Source organism: Lepidochelys olivacea (assembly GCF_965140295.1).
Source record: "Lepidochelys olivacea isolate rLepOli2 genome assembly, chromosome: 1".
Lineage (NCBI taxonomy): Eukaryota > Metazoa > Chordata > Testudines > Cheloniidae > Lepidochelys > Lepidochelys olivacea.
In genome coordinates, this window is record NC_140411.1 from 112,523,605 (window position 1) to 112,542,147 (window position 18,543).

The 18,543-nt window shown below is 42.1% G+C and overlaps 1 protein-coding gene across 3 annotated transcripts in view; it reads left to right on the forward strand.

The window, feature by feature from the left end:
• Nucleotides 1-12,741, forward strand: part of MCF2L (MCF.2 cell line derived transforming sequence like) — a 259,022-nt gene extending 246,281 nt beyond the window's left edge. Inside the window, exons 27-34 of one of the 3 annotated variants that reach the window (XM_084612820.1) lie at nt 887-999; nt 1,485-1,577; nt 2,461-2,520; nt 2,882-2,956; nt 6,350-6,477; nt 7,183-7,295; nt 7,442-7,545; nt 7,666-12,741. In XM_084612820.1, coding sequence (XP_084468946.1) covers nt 887-999; nt 1,485-1,577; nt 2,461-2,520; nt 2,882-2,956; nt 6,350-6,477; nt 7,183-7,295; nt 7,442-7,545; nt 7,666-7,745 — 766 coding nt within the window. In that variant the 3' untranslated portion in view covers nt 7,746-12,741. The remainder of the gene's footprint in view (nt 1-886; nt 1,000-1,484; nt 1,578-2,460; nt 2,521-2,881; nt 2,957-6,349; nt 6,478-7,182; nt 7,296-7,441; nt 7,546-7,665) is intronic. The other 2 variants (XM_084612821.1, XM_084612822.1) reach the window with 2 other exon arrangements.
• Nucleotides 12,742-18,543: the final 5,802 nt, after the last annotated feature.

Consider the following 18,543-nt stretch of genomic DNA (forward strand, 5'->3'; position numbering starts at 1 on the left):
AGCTGATCGCCATATTTGGGGTCGGGAAGGAATTTTCCTCCAGGGCAGATTGGAAGAGGCCCTGGAGGTTTTTCGCCTTCCTCTGTAGCATGGGGCACGGGTCACTTGCTGGAGGATTCTCTGCTCCTTAAAATCTTTAAACCACAATTTGAGGACTTCAATAGCTCAGACATAAGTGAGAGGTTTTTCACAGGAGTGGTGGGTGAAATTCTGTGGCCTGCGTTGTGCAGGAGGTCAGACTAGATGATCATAATGGTCCCTTCTGACCAAAATATCTATGAATTAGTGACAGGCTCTCTTCAGCCTACTCCCCAGGACTCAGCTCGCTCTGAGTCCTACCCCTTTCCCCTCTGCAAGTGGAACAGAGGGGGCAGAAAGATGGGGACCTTGGCCCACAAGGAAAATGTGCCAGCTATACAGGGTTCTAGAGACAGCCCTCTCCTCCCCACTCTGGAATCTAACATTGAGATGGGAACCCCTTCTGGCTCCACAACTCCATTTGTGTTTCCTCCTTCATCACTTGCCTGTCTGCCCAGTGGAGTCAGCTAGCAAGCTGACTCCTCTCCATCATTCTTAGCAGACGGGATGTTCAGGGCTCTGCTAAGGCAGAGATCACCAGATTAGGGGCATGTGGGGGAGGAGTCCTGAATCCTTTCTCAGCCACAGCAGCAACCGTAACACACATGGCTGCAATTATTGGGTGACAGTCCCCATCCTAGCTTTCCAGGGAGCAGAAGCTGTGGTCCATGCACAGTCTTCAGCATGCATGTCTGCAGGAAGGAGTAAAAGCAGCCTTGTGGCCTGCAGAAGGGACAGATATCTGCCATCCCTGTTCAGACTTAGAACTACAGGAGGTTTATTGTCTTAATTTTCTTCTGATAAACAGTCCTTCAAGGAATCAGGGAAGAACTGTCAAACTAGAAGAGAGAAAAACTGATCCCACAAGTCCAGAAGGTTGTGTCACCTCAGTAGCACCAAAGTACCCTGAGAAAGGCAAAGGTGAGTCTCAGTTACAGTTAAATTATCCATGGACGTATAGTACCTTACCAAGGGGGAATGGAGAGTGTCCAATGTAAAGCGAGAGCTAGGAGTATGCTTTTGGGGGTTTTTTGTTGCAGGGCCAGCATTGTAGATAGACCCTGCAGATTTGATTTGTTTCCCAGATTTCTCTTTTACAGGACAAATGTCTTGATACTACCTCAAAACTCTCTTAAAACCCTGCCGAGAGTGTTCTGATGAAGAGCCCTTTATTCCTCTGTGATTTGGTTCCCATCACTGAGTTCAGCTGCTAGACCACTTTTAAATGTAAAGGTCTGCACAGAGGTGATAAACTGTTGCTTGGATTCTTTTGCAATGCATGAACTTCCTGTCTTTTATTTCTCCCTCAAAATGCTAGTTCCCTGGCATAGTGTTGGATGATTTTGCCTTGACCTTTTCATGTGTCTCTCCCCTTTCTTTCTTTCCATCTCTTTCTTCATTTGTAGATGATACAGTAATTAGTTCTACCTCAGAATGCTCTGCACTTTCAAAAAAGCGCTTTACACTTCAGGGCTTTACTAACCTGAAAAGTCAGAAAGGTAATTTTTTAACAAGCTAGATCCTGTTTTCCAAGCAAGGCTGTAGTTGGTCTATCGTGGGTGTGTTTCTGTGTGAATATATACACACAGATAGGGATATATTGCTTAGTTCCTCTCCTAAGTTTAAGTTGTTTTTTGCTATCATAGACCCTGGCCAAAGGGCCCTGAGGTAGAAAGTCCACTGTGGGAGGTAGACCGTACCAAGAGCCTATAATCTACATTGCACTTGGTGATGGGGTGTTTTAGGGCATGGTGCTAGCCAGGACGGTGGAGTGGTCAGAGTGACATGGGGGGAGTGCTGAATCCAGTTTATGTACACATCAGTTCCCTCCATGGAGTCCCCAGAAAGAGTTTAAGCTGCTCATCTCCAGTGGGAACACTGAAGGAGGGTAGCAGTGGAAACCTCCTTTGCCTACCCTCAGAGTGAATGAGCAGCACCATGCTCCACCTTCAGTGAATCTGATCTGGTTGTTATAACCAGTAGGGAACCAATGTTTTGTTAGAAGCGTTTTCTTCTTAACTTCTTATTAATCAAATTTGCTGTACTTAATGCAAGGCTGTGCAAAGGGTGTTGCTATTTTCAAGGATATAAGGAAATAAGAATTCAGTTCTTTTCAAAAGAGGTCTTCAGTTTTTGCTTCCTGCTGCCAAATAAATGCATTTGTAGAATTGTAAAGTCCTTCTTGCTTTGATTGACTCCCTTTAAATAGTCTGCATTGCACTAATATGACGACAAATAGTAGAACACATGATTTTCAAGCACCCTCTTAACATGTCTTTTTAAACCCTGATTACCTTTGAGTTCTTTCTGGAGACTGTATCAGCATAGTATGTCTAAAGCACATATAAGGTAAGCACTAATATTCCATGCTTGCTTTGACAGAAACTCCATCTCCTACTGCTAAAAACCAGACATTGCCAATGATCCTTCTGACAGGACCAGGTACTGATGTAGAATTAGTTTTGCCAAAATAAAATGATCATGTTCATATAATGTTTGCACCTAAAATGCAGATTAACTGTATTCTGTTGATTTACAGTTTTTAGAAAAAAAATCATATATTTGTATCCTTAATTGTAAAAATGTCTTGCCAATTTAGCACATAATGGATGTAAAAAATTAATTCCTTTTGTTATAATCAATAATCAATCAATGGCAACTAAAATAAATTAGATTAATCAGGAACCATTTACTATATTCCAGTGTAAACTCAAAGGTACTTAGCATGCAATCTACCTATTCTGTTTTTTCTGGTTCTTCAATATCTCTCTTCTGTGTTTTTTGCCTATTCATCCTACTGCAGCTTCTCCTACCAGCCCTGACAAAAAAGCTAAACGACATGAAGTAAAGAGTGATCCAACTCCTTTTGGTTTAAGAGGTAGAGTGATGATATCACCTTTTGTACTCCACAATAAGCCATAGATGTCTAATGTAATATTAATATCAAATAAGTGTGGGTGTGCATACGACAGTGTGTGCACAACAGTATTGTCATGATACTGGTTCCACACCCTTCTTGTACTCTCAGGCAATATTTCCCCTACAGCCACACTCTTCTTCCAAACCCCACTTTCCAAGGTTTCTTCAACCTTTGTCTTTAACCATGCCGCCTGTGAAAGCCCAGCTGGTGTTGCAGGCTTTTGGGTGTGGCATTATCCAACAGCATTCACTTTGCCTATACTGTGGGGTGTTCAATGCACTCTGACTGTGTACGCCACCTCTATGCATGTGGAATCTGAAGGTCTGTGACATCTGAGCTCTGTAGGAAACCAGCCAAACCTGCTAGACTTCCCAGCTAATATGAAAGGTCTGGACTTCGAGGATATTACAAAGAAGAAAAGTTTTGCTCAGGAGTCTTTGCAAGGAAATCTAAGAGGGGGGTTCCCTGAGAAGATGCAGGGAGAGGTGCAGACAATCCTGTGGGAGTCTGTTGCAGAGTCAGAAGGGAAAATGGATGTCCAGTCCAGTACCTTATGCTCTGTAGAACTCTATCTGGGTTTGGAGAGAAAATGATTTTGTCCTGGTGGCTCAGATAATCCAAACCCAGTTCACGTGACAGCTTCTGCTTTTTGATGAAAAAGAAACGTTTAATTCATATATTTGGGTGTGAGTTAGATCCTACAGCCATGTTTTTAGAAAGCATGTACCTTAGAAAACACTCAGACAATGATACTGTTATATCATTGAGATTCTCTGTCCTATGAAGAAATTAAGTTTGTTCATTTCCATTTGTACCATTATAATACAAGCTGCATACCCTGAGCTCCCAACAAAGATTTCATATACAATCCTTGAATAGACTGTTGATTTGAGAAAGAAAATAACCAAGAAACTAAATTAAATTTAAAACGTCCTGCCATCCCCCCTGTCGCGCACCTCTGTCCCCATTTTTTCCTTTCCACCACTTCGCCTTCCCTCTTCCCACCAAAGCCTTGGGAGGATAGATGGGCTGTGCCACTCAGTTGAAATGACTGGTGTAAAACTGGTGCAAGTTCAATAAAAATCAGGCCCTGTAACTGAATTATATCCTCCTCCTGATTTCCTTGCTAGCAATCTCTTTTCTCATAGGTTCTCTGCCTTTTTCTTTTGCTTCCTTTCTAAGGTTCCTCAGGTAGAAAGTTCTTCGGGGGGAAAAGGGCATTTTTTTTCTCGTTTGGTGTTTTGTCAGCATTGGGCTAGTGCTGCCTGAAAGTAATAGGAAATCACTCTTGGAAATTCTGTGAGCTTTTGTGTTTTTCCCCAACATGGATGCAGAATCACTTTCGACTGTTTCTTATTTTTTAAATTGAATGCTACCCTTCATGAATGGTAACGCTACAGTTATCTGAATTCCCGCAGTGTCTAGCACCCCAGCCAAGATTTGGGGCCCAGTAGCGCTGGGCACTGTATGAACACATGATGAGAAGTAGTCCATGCCCCGCAAAGAATTTAGCATCTAAAACAGACAGGATAGAGTGGGAGAAACAGGATGCAACATATGAGCAGTGATAATTGGCAAACACCAAGTTTAGTCCCCTGTTTTTTTGTGTGTATTTTTTTTTGTTCTGTTTTTATAAATGATAGCCTGGCAGAATTGAGGACCAGGGACAGACAGCAAAATTACTTTCCTCTATTATATTGTGGGTTTTTTTTATTTAAAAAGAATGAAAAGGGTTCTAGTTGCATCTCCACAAGCCCAGCAATAAAGGTAACTTTTAAGCTAAAAATGAAATTTGAGTGGAATGAAGCAGGAACTTATTACTCAGTTCTTTCACAGATGCAAGTTCAGTATTAGCATTGGACAGGGCCAAATGGGTCAGTACTTCTAATCTTCTACCAGCAGCCCAGCGCAGGCAAGGTAAAGTATCAGTTCTGGGCCACATGAACCTATGTTTTTGGTGTGCTGTGGATTAGAGATTGGTCTGGCTTTTACTCTGCTAGTACTAGAAGACGTTTTGTAACATGTATCGTCCAGTGGTGCAGGAAATAGAAACTGCCTCACAGATTCCATGGAAAGCAAAAATTCTGGGTTCCCCCCCCGCAAGTATAAGTGATTATTATCGTGCTTTTATATTTAGAGTTGGCTTGGGGAGTGTTCCTCCTGTCATTCTTTTCACTGGGTATTAATGATATAACTGTTTGTCCTGAACAGAAATTTATCATAAAAGACGAATTCTGAAACTTTCCTAATCTGTTTTATCATGATTTGCTTTTATGATTGAGAACCACATGCATATGTTTGTGGTTACTTTGGGTTTTTTTAAGGACCTGCTGACCTCAGTGAAAAGCAACCTTAGTTTGATTTTTATTTGGAACGGCGAGTTGTGCACCCTGGATGTGATTCAGCATTGTAAATAAGTGAAATGGGTTAGCCTGAATTACTCGTCATGGGAAAAATAGTAACACTTTACAATGTGATAAATACGTCTTTGTTCCTGGGGTGGTCACTGCAACAGTTTTAATCATGATGAATTCTCTTAGTATTACTGTGCAGTTTGTCACCCCAGTTTGGCTTTGAACAATAGCAACCTGACCTGATGACAGGTTTCAGAGTAGCAGCCACGTTAGTCTGTATCCACAAAAAGAAAAGGAGGACTTGTGGCACCTTAGAGACTAACCAATTTATTTGAGCATAAGCTTTCGTGAGCTACAGCTCAATTCATCGGATGCGATGCGAGCTGTAGCTCACGAAAGCTTATGCTCAAATAAATTTGTTAGTCTCTAAGGTGCCACAAGTACTCCTTTTCTTTTTGCTGATCTGATGAGGTGCTGAACTCAGTGACTTCAATGGGAATGGCAGGTGCTCAGCAATTTGGAAAATCAGACCACTATTGCCATCTTCTAATTATCCAGTTAAGCTTCTTTGATGATGTCACACCTACCCACCAGCCCTCAGCAACACATGAATTGGAAGTAATTTCTGTTTCTACTGCCTCCCAAGAAAAACAGCCATATACCTATTGTGTGTGTGTGTGTGTGTGTGTATGTAAAAAACAGAGGGACTTTTTCTTTTCTGCTTATTTTCTTTTTAAAAACATTAAGGCCCAAATTCACCACTGCCATAAAATAGCACAACTTCACAGGAATTGTGCCAGCTTATGCCAGCAATGAATTTGGCCCCAAGGGTATAAATATTTCCCCACCTAACATTTTCCTCCTATTTCTACTTGATATGTAAGTAACTATTACAGACTTTGGGTGCTATCCTGGTCTCATTGAAGTCAGTGGGAGTTTTTCTTGTTTCTGGGATATTTTCACAAAGTTGATAACTATAGGCTATTTGTTTCCCCAGGTTGGGCTAAAACATCTCATTCACTTGATGCCTCTGAAGAAAATGATGGTTGGTCTAGTGCTGAGGACCCACTTAATTCATCAGATGCAGAGGAAGAAGAAGGAGAAGGGGGAGGAGAGATGAAGCTGGTAACCAGAAATATTTTCCGACCAATTTAGTGAAATTTGTATCTCTAATTAATATAGTAAAAGTATCTAGTACATGGGAATTTTGCTGGAACTTGCAGCTAAATAAATAAATAAATAAATAACCCCAGGCTTGAAGTCCTTAATCAGGCAAAATTTCAATTTAAGGTTGCACTTGCATAAGTACCTTGTGAAAGTTTTTTGTCATTTGGACTCATAGCATCTGCAGTTGTTTATATTACATACCAAAGAACTGTGAAAAGTAACACAGGTGTCTATTGTTTACTGCCTTAATGAATAATAGTGAGTTAGAAAGCAATATTATCCAATGAAATCACATATATAAATCTCTGGTTCACTGACTGGTTCACCTAAGCTTTTTCTGGACTTTAAATTTAATCTCCTGTTTAGAACCTGAATGAGGGTTGAGGGCGTTTTTTTGTTTTTTTTTAATTCATTGACATAATGAGAGAGGTACAGATGTTTCTCAGGAAGCCATTCAGGCTGTTTATGAGAATACATATATTGACTTCACATTTTGGGTGAATAGCAAGGTTTATTGTCCCTCAAAGTAAATATTCACCTCGGCTTCACTGTGGTTTTAAAAAAAAACAAATTACCCCAGCAGTACAAAAGTCAATATCTGCTTAATATCTATTATTTTTACTGTACAGTTTAATTTGTTTGTTTTTCCTTCTGTGCATTTAGACTCCTGGTAAATACACTGTTGTGACTGATTATGACAAAGGAGGTTCTGAAGATCTTGCAGTGAAAAGTGGAGACCTTGTTCAGCTGATCCGTGAAGGGGAGGACAGACTTTGGTATGGAAAATTGCACGTAGCTGCTTGAAAATGCACACAAGTACCTCATCAATTTTGATGTCATATACTCTGAAGAATTTCTGTGTGTGTATAAAGAGCATATTTTAAAAAATGTAAACAGTTTGACAGTAAAATTCTTTTCTTAGGTATGTGAAGAATCTGAGCACCGGGAAAGAAGGTTTGGTGCCAGCCAACAATTTATTGATGCTCATTGGCAACTCAAAATCAGCTCAGTCTTTAAGCAGCTCTGGTAAGAGAGTAACTGTAAATGTGGCAATGGTCAGTTTAGCTAAACATTTATATAGTAAGCATTTTGAAAGAACAAATGACATAGCATGTTTCTTGTGATTTGTTTTCCCTCCTACTCCAGAATCAGGCACTGGGTGCAGTACTTTGAGTTCATCATCAAGTTACAATGAAAGTTGCAATGCTGGCAGCACCAGCTTCTGAGACATCAAGGGCTAATGCTAATGTTTCCCCAAGTCACCTGTGAACTTCCAGCATCTTGTGCAGACTTTTGAACGTTGGACTGAAATGGAGATCCAGCATGTGTGTGTTGCCTGTCTCATGTTTTAAATGGTGATTTACAGAGCCAACCCTAGGAAGAGGTCAGTGAAAAGTATGTGGAGTCTGAGATTATAAAGAAAAGTAAATTATCTGAAATGGGATCTTCTAGAAGCTTCTGATCTGAAGTCTGAATCTCAACATAAGTTTTCCCAGGGGTATTGCCATCAAATTTCTACAGACACACCATTTAATCACAACCAGAAGAAGAACAGGACGAGACAGGAATGTGTTCCTCTGTGGTAAATCCTATTGTAAAATAATGAAATAAAAAAAATGTATAATATAGAAATAAGGATAAGAAATCTGAGTTTACAGTTCACTCTTCCAAAAACCTTCCTGTAAGGATACTTCTGGGTTAATGCAGTATATGGAGTCTCTTTTACAATAACCGGGAATTAATTGTAGGTCCAGCCATTATCTTGTCTTGAATTTTTAGCACGGTGCTTTCTGCAGTAAAATGCATCTTCACAGGCTGTGGTGCAAAAGAAATGGACAATTCACTGACCACAATAGCATCAAAAGAAAAGACTCTTTTATCTTTTCCAGCATTTTTTACTGTGTGCCCAATGGCCATTTTTGAGGTATTTTGGCCTCTGAACCAAGTCCTTTACCAAGAATCACTGTGTTTACATAACACTGGCAATTTAATAGCATCTTTGATACAAAATTATTTTTCATTACTAAGGTACACATTGAAACACAAAATGTTTGTATTACTTAAGTGATTTCTTAATGATTTGTAATACAATGTGGTTATCTTCAGCTCTAACAGTTAGAAGATGGTTACAGGCAAATGAAACTATGCCAGCTACACTATATAGCTCAAGAGCTTTCCTAATGCTGAAGATTTATTGTGAGGATTAGAAACCTGAACCTTTTAGCTAAGGATGTATGTTTGTAGATTTACTCAAAAGGATGGAAAAATCTAAACAATTGTATATTTTTTCTATAAAATAGGAGGGTGAGGGCAATTACTTTATTTTAAAAAGATCTGGACTACGTTGCGGACAAATATTTTAAATCCTTTTTTTAAAGGGAGGGAAATCATAAACATACAGTTTTTCAGGGTATAATGTAAATGCTGTAAATTATCACCTCCTCAGATATTCTTTGCAGTTCAGCCTTACCAATGCAAACAGTGCATCAATTTTGATTTTTTTTTTTTTTTTTGCTTATACTGGAATATCATTTTTTCCTGGTCTGTGTACTGTATTACTTAAAATAATCTGGAGTGTTGAGGGCTTAATTTTCAGAAGCACTGAGCGCAGTGAGCTGCTATTGCAGTCAATGGGAGCTGCTGGTGCTCCGCACCTAGAAGTCTAACTGAATATAAGAAATCTTGATTTTACTCTCTATCATGCGAACAGCTAAAAGAGAAATGCCTCAAAAGAATTATCTTACTTTTCTAGTTTTCAGAAGTGATTTCTGTCCCAGTTACAATCAAAATACAGCTGGCTGTGGCCAGTGCATAAATGTATATATAAATATGTATGTGTCTGTGTGTGTGTGTGTGTGTATATATATATATAATATCAGTGTAAAAGATGTATTTATAGTCTTCATGCTGCTGAAAATGTGTCACTTTACAATTCATAAATACTTCGGTTTCTTGCAATACTGCAGTATGAAGGCTGGTCAGGGTTTTTACTTTATGCATCCTTTCCAAAAAAGGATTCATCTGTTCCTTCTTAAATATCCTATACTAAACTGTGCTGGCCAGGACCGTTTAGCCTGATATGTGATAATGAAATAGCAATGTGCAGAGATATTGGTTTGCCTTCTTATTTGTAAGTTATTTTGTAAATGATCTGTAACATAATTTACTTAAATATATTGCTCTCAAACAGTCCTATAATGAGACTGTGTTCTTTCAGCTGTCTCATTGCAGCATCCTTTCCATTATTTTTGTGATCTTATATACACCATTGCACTTTAATACAGCACATTTCAGTTTCCTTTTCTACAGCTGTTGTAAATTATACGTACAAAATCAGAGGTCTTTATTGGATGTATGAAAGTTTGATGAATAAATTTCAGCATTTCTTGCTAGATGTCCTCAATATGGAGGTGCTGTTTGCTTTATTGTCTCAAGGTGCTCAGACACTATTGTGCTGTGCGTCATATAAGAGCATAAATACCTCAGTAGGACCCAACAAGGCTGTAATGGCTGGCTCCAAAAGCCAAGTTAACACCTTCTTGAGTAGCCCTCACAATTCCACAGAATGAGGCTTTTGAAAGATCACCTTTGTTTGTCCAAACCTTTTGCTCCCTTCTTTTAATCCACCTTTCAGAATTCCATTCCTACTTCTCCCCTGGTTTGCTCTTCCAACTGTCCGTCGCTTCCACAGGGCTGGGGAGATGGGACCAGCCTGATGATTGGATAATAAATTTAAGATGCTGCCAGATTGGCTTGACAGCAGCCAGATTTCTTGGCTGCTTGTTGCAAATGTTTGGTTTGGTTTAATTTTGGGGAGTGGAAGGGGTGTCTTTCACAGATCTGTTTGAGTTCCCCCTGCTGGACACTCACCAGACTGGTATGACTGGCAGGGGGGACAGTGAAGCCCAGTTGCCTAGTTCCTGGAAGCAGTGTCATCTTCCCCTAGCTTCCCCCGCATCCAGTGCGTACTCCCCAGGATCCCACCAAAGGTGTGAGCTTTCGGGTTTACAGTTTACCTCTTCAGGGATACACAGTAGTGAAAACCTACAGACAGACTTTGCACAGTCTCTATTACTCTTTACTTAGTAGCATGAGAAATACACAGAGCTATACAAAATAACAAATATACCTCAGTGCATTTCCCTGGCTCAGATTCTTCACCACTCTGCAGAGTTCTTTGGACTTGGGCAGAGTCCTCTTCTTCACATAGACAGAGCCAGATTCCCTCTCCTGCACATGGCTTCTCTTCATAATCTTGCCACCCCTCTGTCTCCTGTAGCTAGCTCTTTCTGATCTTGGCTCATCCTGTGGTTAATCCAGACTGCCCCGTTGCTATGAAAGCCTGCTTATCTCTTGTCCGAATGCTTCCTGTGTCTCCAAAAGTCTTTTCCCTTTCTTCTTCCCATGGGTCCTTTTTAAAGCCCTGCTTTGTCATCTTTGTACTGTTTGGGAATTTTCCACTCTGTCCACTTCCCCTCCCTGCAGACTAGTTGCAAAAACTAGCTTCAGCCAATCTCCTTAGCACACCCATTGTTCGGTCAGCACACAGTTGTTAATGATTCTACATTGTCCCTGTTCTGGGAGGTACTGTACTGCAACCCATGTCAGCAAATGTTTAATTCCACATCCACACAGAGACATTCCCAGATACAATAAATTCATAACAACCAGAATTCATAAGTTGTACATAGACAAATTCCCGAAATCGTCATGGAGGGTCACCATTGAGAAGTGTATCTTGAGGAAGGTGGAGGTCCCATGCCGCCACCTCCTTATACCTGTCATGATAGCTGCCTGATAGGTAGGAGAGATTGGGTGCTAAACTCTAATTTACAGCATCTGAAGAGGAGTATACTTTAGTGCTCTAAGAGTTAATGATATCTTCAGGGCACCCCACTGTGTCTAGGTATTGGAAGGCAGGATGTGATTTTACACTAAAATGAGGTATTCTGGGCTAGACCTGTGGCCAACCGCTGCCATGTGACAAAGCCAGGTTTAATTTCATGCCCTCTCTCTCCCGCATCCACACTGGATGTGCTGCCAAGGCAACACTTCGATCCATTGGATCAAAGAGCGTATCTTGTGTACTCAATAGTGGCCTCTGTGTAACCAATTAGAGAGCCCCAGTAATGGGCTCCAAGAGAGTCCAATGCTCCTGAGCTACAGAATGGCAGCCACAACATGGATTCTACGGCATTAAAGAAACATGTTCCTAGGCCAGTTTTAGTCCAGTGAATGTGGAAAAAATCATGTTTTTATACAGAACTTTAAATAATGACAGAGACAACTATTTAACTCATTTCCCACTGTAAACACCGTCATTTCTTTTCATGTTTCCTGTATTCTAGATAACTGGCTCAAAGTAGAAGCATTCTCCTCTAGTGGGTACAAAGCTGGGATCCCAGGGAAGACTTCAGGATGAGTTTATTGTACTGTGTAGAACTATATTCACTGAATTAAACTAACCTTTCAGATAATCAATCTCCAATTCTTCAAAGACTACACTGGCTTTCAACCTTCTTCTAGGTGCTATCTAAGGGGTTTATTTTGAAGTATGGTGTAAAGTCCTATCTGATATGCATCAGGGCTACCTGAGAACACTACCTCCCTCCATAAATGTAGACACAAAAATTAAGATTAGATTTGTGTAGATGAGGCCAAGTGCTTTCAGATCTGGAATTTGCTTCTCCCATTCACTGTAACAAAGCGGAGTTTGTTGACCTTCAAGACTTTGGTGTCAGTCCAATCTAGAGACTGTACTACCTAAATGCAATCGATGGGTGCACTAGAAATACCTAAGATGTTGAAATAGCTCCATTTGTTCAGGCTTTCATCTGTGGGAGACAGGTGGGGTGGAAGGTTGGATACAGCTCAAACTAAGGTGGGAATCCATTTATGTTGACAATAGTCAATATGTTTATTATTTAGCATGTGATGATTGTGTCAATATTGTGCATAGAGAAAAAGGCCTTTTCTGTCAGGATAAGGAGACCAAGATGCTCTCTTGGGGATCCATAAACAAGGAATAGAAAGGCCATGTTATGGCTTCCAATGGAGAAGCAATTTTCAGAGCTGTTATAGTAGAGTGCTTGGTAAGTGATCTCTGCCCTTCACAAACAGCTTGAAAGGATAAGGGACAGCTGCTGCATGAGACTAACCTAAGGTCTTTTGCCAGAGATATTAACTTCGCTCTATTTGTTTTGTTCTAGGGAACTTTCAGAAACCTGCTTTTAATTCAATTTTTATCTAATTATTTTTAGAATTTATCACTGACCAGTCAATTTCAGAAAAAAAGTTAGGACCTTTCAGACCTTTTAAAAGCATCTTATTGCAATATTATGTGTAAAATTACATTCAGTTAGAAACAGGGCCCGAGATATGCTGTTCACTTTATTCGGAAGCGTTGTGTTTGACTTTTTTTAAATGGCATCAAAATCTCTCAATCATTTCTCACATGACTTTGATTGGCAGTAGTTGGAAATCTGGTCAAATTGTTCTCTCAAGATTTCCACCATCCTAAGAATTTGGCCTGATCCAAGCCAGAAGCAAATGCATACATATGCCTAGAAGTTTAGGGTCTTTTCCAGAAAAAAAACTAACAAGGTGGATTCAGAACAGAGCTTTGAATATGTAAAATTGAAACTCAAGGATTGGCCAAAATTTTTATTAATGTGTAGATCACATCTGAGATGGGCTCAAACCAAATCCCAGATTTGAACACCCCCTCTCCCCCTCAGGCCCCCAATTTTGGAGTGTTCATAGTCCAGATCTGTATTTTTCAGCTTGAGCCCACTTCTTATACAAATACTAGACCAGTTAAGTACTAACAGTAAAAGGGCGGGGGGTAAAAGGGAGAGAACCAGTACATGTAAGAAATTCTGGTACCTCTCACTAATACCCCTTTCATCAGGAGAGTCCTAACGTTATCTGTAAAATGTCTCTGAAAGGGCTGCCATTGAGTTAATTTAGCAACAAAAGCATTACAGTGAGAGAAGCTCAAGGATTAACAGGACATGACAGCTGCAAGGGGAAGTAGATTGTGTTTTAAAACAGTTTAACAGCAAATGTTTTTTGGCAACAAAAAGCTTTATTAAGATCAAGTTTTGTGGAGTTGTGACATTATCCAGGACTATGATGTATCTCAGAAGGCAGCAGTGCTCCGGTGATACAGCTCAACCCACTGTTTGTATATGTTTGAATATGTCTGCCCTAAAATCTCTAAACATACAGTGTCTATTTGCAAAATTAATGTAACATATATTGGCTCTCTGCTCTATATGGTTGTCATAAATATAAAGGGAAGGCTAACCACATTTAAATCCCTTCTGGCCGGAGGAAAAACCCTTTCACCTGTAAAGGGTTAAGAAGCTAAGATAACCTCGCTGGCACCTGACCAAAATGACCAATGAGGAGACAAGATACTTTCAAAGCTGGAGGGATGGTGGGGAACAAAGGGTCTTCTCTGTGTAATGCTTTTGCCGGGACCAGAGCAGGAATGCAGGTCAGAACTCCTGTAAAGAGTTAGTAAGCAATCTAGTTAGGTATGTGTTAGATTCTGTTTTGTTTAAATGGCTGATAAAATAAGTTGTGCTGAATGGAATGTATATTCCTGTTTTTGAGTCTTTTTTGTAACTTAAGGTTTTGCCTAGAGGGATGCTCTATGTTTTGAATCTAATTACCTTGTAAGGTATTTACCATCCTGATTTTACAGAGGTGATTCTTTTACTTTTTCTTTAATTAAAATTCTTCTTTTAAGAACCTAATTGCTTTTTCATTGTTCTTAAGATCCAAGGATTTGGGTCTGTATTCACCTATGCAAATTGGTGAGGATTTTTATAAAGCCTTCCCCGGGAAAGGGCGTGTAGTGCTTGGGGGGATATTTTCGGGGGGAGACATTTCCAAGTGGGCACTTCTCCTGTTATTTTTGTTAGACACTTTGGTGTTGGCAGCATAAGGTCCAGGGACAAAAGGTAAAATAGTTTGTACTTGGGGAAGTTTTAACCTAAGCTGGTAACAATAAGCTTAGAGGGTCTTCCATGTAGGTCCCCACATCTGTACCCTAGAGTTCAGAGTGGGGAAGGAACCTTGACAGTGATTCTTTAAAAACAAGTTGCTAGCAGCTCCTTTGCCCTCTTAACAAGATGGGGAGCATACCCATGAGGGGGAAAAACTGAACACAAAATAACAGATTTCAGTTCCAAGAAGCCAGAGTGAGTTTTTTTTTTTAAGTGTTTAGTAAAACAATGTCATTTTAATGGAACTGGAGCTAGATGCCAGTCTCTTTAGGCCACACTTCAGACTAACAAAAATCCACTGGGGGAATCCAGTAGCACTGTGAGCCAAGACCTGTTTGACTTCTGGCCAGTCCCTACAGTCCAGGGTGGGCGAGGCTGATACAGAGGAAGGAACTTCTGGCAAGTATGCAGTTTGCTTTGATATTGCAGGGACACATCTGTTCATTTACTCTTTTATAATCATGCCAGAAGCAGTAGTGAAATAACCAAGAGAGGAAGAGTTACTATCTGCTTCTCATTCCCCTGGCTGTACAGTTAGGCAGAGGGGGCCATGCAGAACAGTTTATGTGCACTCGGATGTCCTGTGAATCCTCCGAAGAGATCTCGAGGAAACTTTCCTGGAGGTAAGTCTGCAATCTTCCTCCAAAGATTTCCAGGGAGGGCTGCCTTATTTCTTCTGCCATGGTAGGACACTTTTCCCACGCCAGTCAGCAATTACTTCAGCAGGCCCCAATGCAGCACACAGGCTAGCAGCATACGGACCCAGTCTGCAGCTGGATGCTTGCACGAGCTGTTACCCTCAGGAGTGAGATATCAGCTAACATCACCACTGCCTGTGGAAAACTGTTTTCCAGTATTCAGTTCAATTGTCCTATCCACATGTACTCTTGCCCGTGAGGTATCACCCCACCTTATTGTCCCCACTCACCCACTTCCCCTAGGCCGTACTCACCATAGCTGGGACTGCCACCATGCTCTATGAATCCCAAGGAGAAATGCGAATGTAGTGCTTTGAACTTGCGTGCTGAACTCAAGGGGAGTGAGTTCAGGATAGCAAGTTTCCATTTATCTTGTGAATGCACTCACAAGAGGACGTCTGTGCATCTTTGCAGCTGGAAATGTGGCCTTGAGGGTCTCTCCATCTACACCGGTGGAGCAGCTCAGCCAGATGAGGAGGAGGAGAAGTAGAGGAGGCAGGATGACTTGTTCCACGAGATCCTGCAAGCCTCTGGTGCTTCAGATGCCAAACACGGGGCTTGTAGGATCACCCAGTGGTGAGCTGGAGCTGGTATGCAGTGGTTCCTGGGAACCGGTTGCTAAATTTTGAAGCAGTTTTAGCCCTGGTCTACACTAGGACTTTAGGTCGAATTTAGCAGCGTTAAATCAATGTAAACCTGCACCCGTCCACACAATGAAGCCCTTTATTTCGACTTAAAGGGCTCTTAAAATCGATTTCCTTATTCCACCCCTGACAAGTGGATTAGCGCTTAAATCGACCTTGCCTGGCTCGAATTTGGGGTACTGTGGACACAATTCGATGGTATTGGCCTCCGGGAGCTATCCCAGAGTGCTCCATTGTGACCGCTCTGGACAGCACTCTCAACTCAGATGCACTGGCCAGGTAGACAGGAAAAGAACCGCGAACTTTTAAATCTCATTTCCTGTTTGGCCAGCGTGGCAAGCTGCAGGTGACCATGCAGAGCTCATCAGCACAGGTGACCATGATGGAGTCCCAGAATCACAAAAGAGCTCCAGCATGGACCGAACGGGAGCTCCGGGATCTGATCGCTGTTTGGGGAGAGGAATCCGTGCTATCAGAACTCCGTTCCAGTTTTCGAAATGCCAAAACCTTTGTCAAAATCTCCCAGGGCATGAAGGACAGAGGCCGTAACAGGGACCCGAAGCAGTGCCGCGTGAAACTGAAGGAGCTGAGGCAAGCCTACCAGAAAACCAGAGAGGCGAACGGCCGCTCCGGGTCAGAGCCCCAAATATGCTGCTTCTATGATGAGCTGCATGCCATTTTAGGGGGTTCAGCCACCACTACCCCAGCCGTGTTGTTTGACTCCTTCAATGGAGATGGAGGCAATACGGAAGCAGGTTTTGGGGACGAAGATGATGATAATGATGATGAGGTTGTAGATAGCTCACAGCAAGCAAGCAGAGAAACTGGTTTTCCCGACAGCCAGGAACTGTTTCTCACCCTGGACCTGGAGCCAGTACCCCCCGAACCCACCCAAGGCTGCCTCCTGGACCCAGCAGGCGGAGAAGGGACCTCTGGTGAGTGTACCTTTTAAAATACTATACATGGTTTAAAAGCAAGCATGTGAAAGGATTACTTTGCCCTGGCATTCGCGGTTCTCCTAGATGTACTCCTAAAGCCTTTGCAAAAGGTTTCTGGGGAGGGCAGCCTTATTGCATCCTTCATGGTAGGACACTTTACCACTCCAGGCCAGTAACACGTACTCGGGAATCATTGTAGAACAAAGCATTGCAGTGTATGTTTGCTGGCATTCAAATAACATCCGTTCTTTATCTCTCTGTGTTATCCTCAGGAGAGTGAGATATAATTCATGGTCACCTGGTTGAAATAGAGTGCTTTTCTTCAGGGGACACTCAGAGGAGCCCATTCCTGCTGGGCTGTTTGCCTGTGGCTAAACAGAAATGTTCCCCGCTGTTAGCCACAGGGAGGGGGGAAGGTTGAGGGGGTAGCCACGCGGTGGGGGGAGGCAAAATGCGACCTTGTAACGAAAGCACATGTGCTATGTATGTAATGTTAACAGCAAGGTTTACCCTGAAAGAGTGTAGCCACTGTTTTATAAAATGTCTTTTTAAATACCGCTGTCCCTTTTTTTTTCTTCAACAGCTGCATGTGTTTCAATGATCACAGGATCTTCTCCTTCCCAGAGGCTAGTGAAGCTTAGAAAGAAAAAAAAACGCACTCGCGATGAGATGTTCTCCGAGCTCATGCTATCCTCCCACACTGACAGAGCACAGACGAATGCATGGAGGCAAATAATGTCAGAGTGCAGGAAAGCACAAAATGACCGGGAGGAGAGGTGGCGGGCTGAAGAGAGTAAGTGGCGGGCTGAAGCTCAAATGTGGCGGCAGCGTGATGAGAGGAGGCAGGATTCTATGCTGAGGCTGCTGGAGGACCAAACCAGTATGCTCCAGTGTATGGTTGAGCTGCAGCAAAGGCAGCTGGAGCATAGACTGCCACTGCAGCCCCTCTGTAACCAACCGCCCTCCTCCCCAAGTTCCATAGCCTCCACACCCAGACGCCCAAGAACGCGGTAGGGGGGCCTCCGGCCAACCAGCCACTCCACCACAGAGGATTGCCCCAAAAAAAGAAGGCTGTCATTCAATAAATTTTAAAGTTGTAAACTTTTAAAGTGCTGTGTGGCATTTTCCTTCCCTCCACCACCACCCCTCCTGGGCTACCTTGGTAGTCATCCCCCTATTTGTGTGATGAATGAATAAAGAATGCATGAATGTGAAGCAACAATGACTTTATTGCCTCTGCAAGCAGTGATTGAAGGGAGGAGGGGCGGGTGGTTAGCTTACAGAAAAGTAGAGTGAACCAAGGGGCGGGGGGTTTCATCAAGGAGAAACAAACAGAACTTTCACACCGTAGCCTGGCCAGTCATGAAACTGGTTTTCAAAGCTTCTCTGATGCGTACCGTGCCCTCCTGTGCTCTTCTAACCACCCTGGTGTCTGGCTGCGCGTAACCAGCAGCCAGGCGATTTGCCTCAACCTCCCACCCTGCCATAAACGTCTCCCTCTTACTCTCACAGATATTGTGGAGCACACAGCAAGCAGTAATAACAGTGGGAATATTGGTTTCGCTGAGGTCTAAGCGAGTCAGTAAACTGCGCCAGCGTGCCTTTAAACGTCCAAATGCACATTCTACCACCATTCTGCACTTGCTCAGCCTGTAGTTGAACAGCTCCTGACTACTGTCCAGGCTGCCTGTGTACGGCTTCATGAGCCATGGCATTAAGGGGTAGGCTG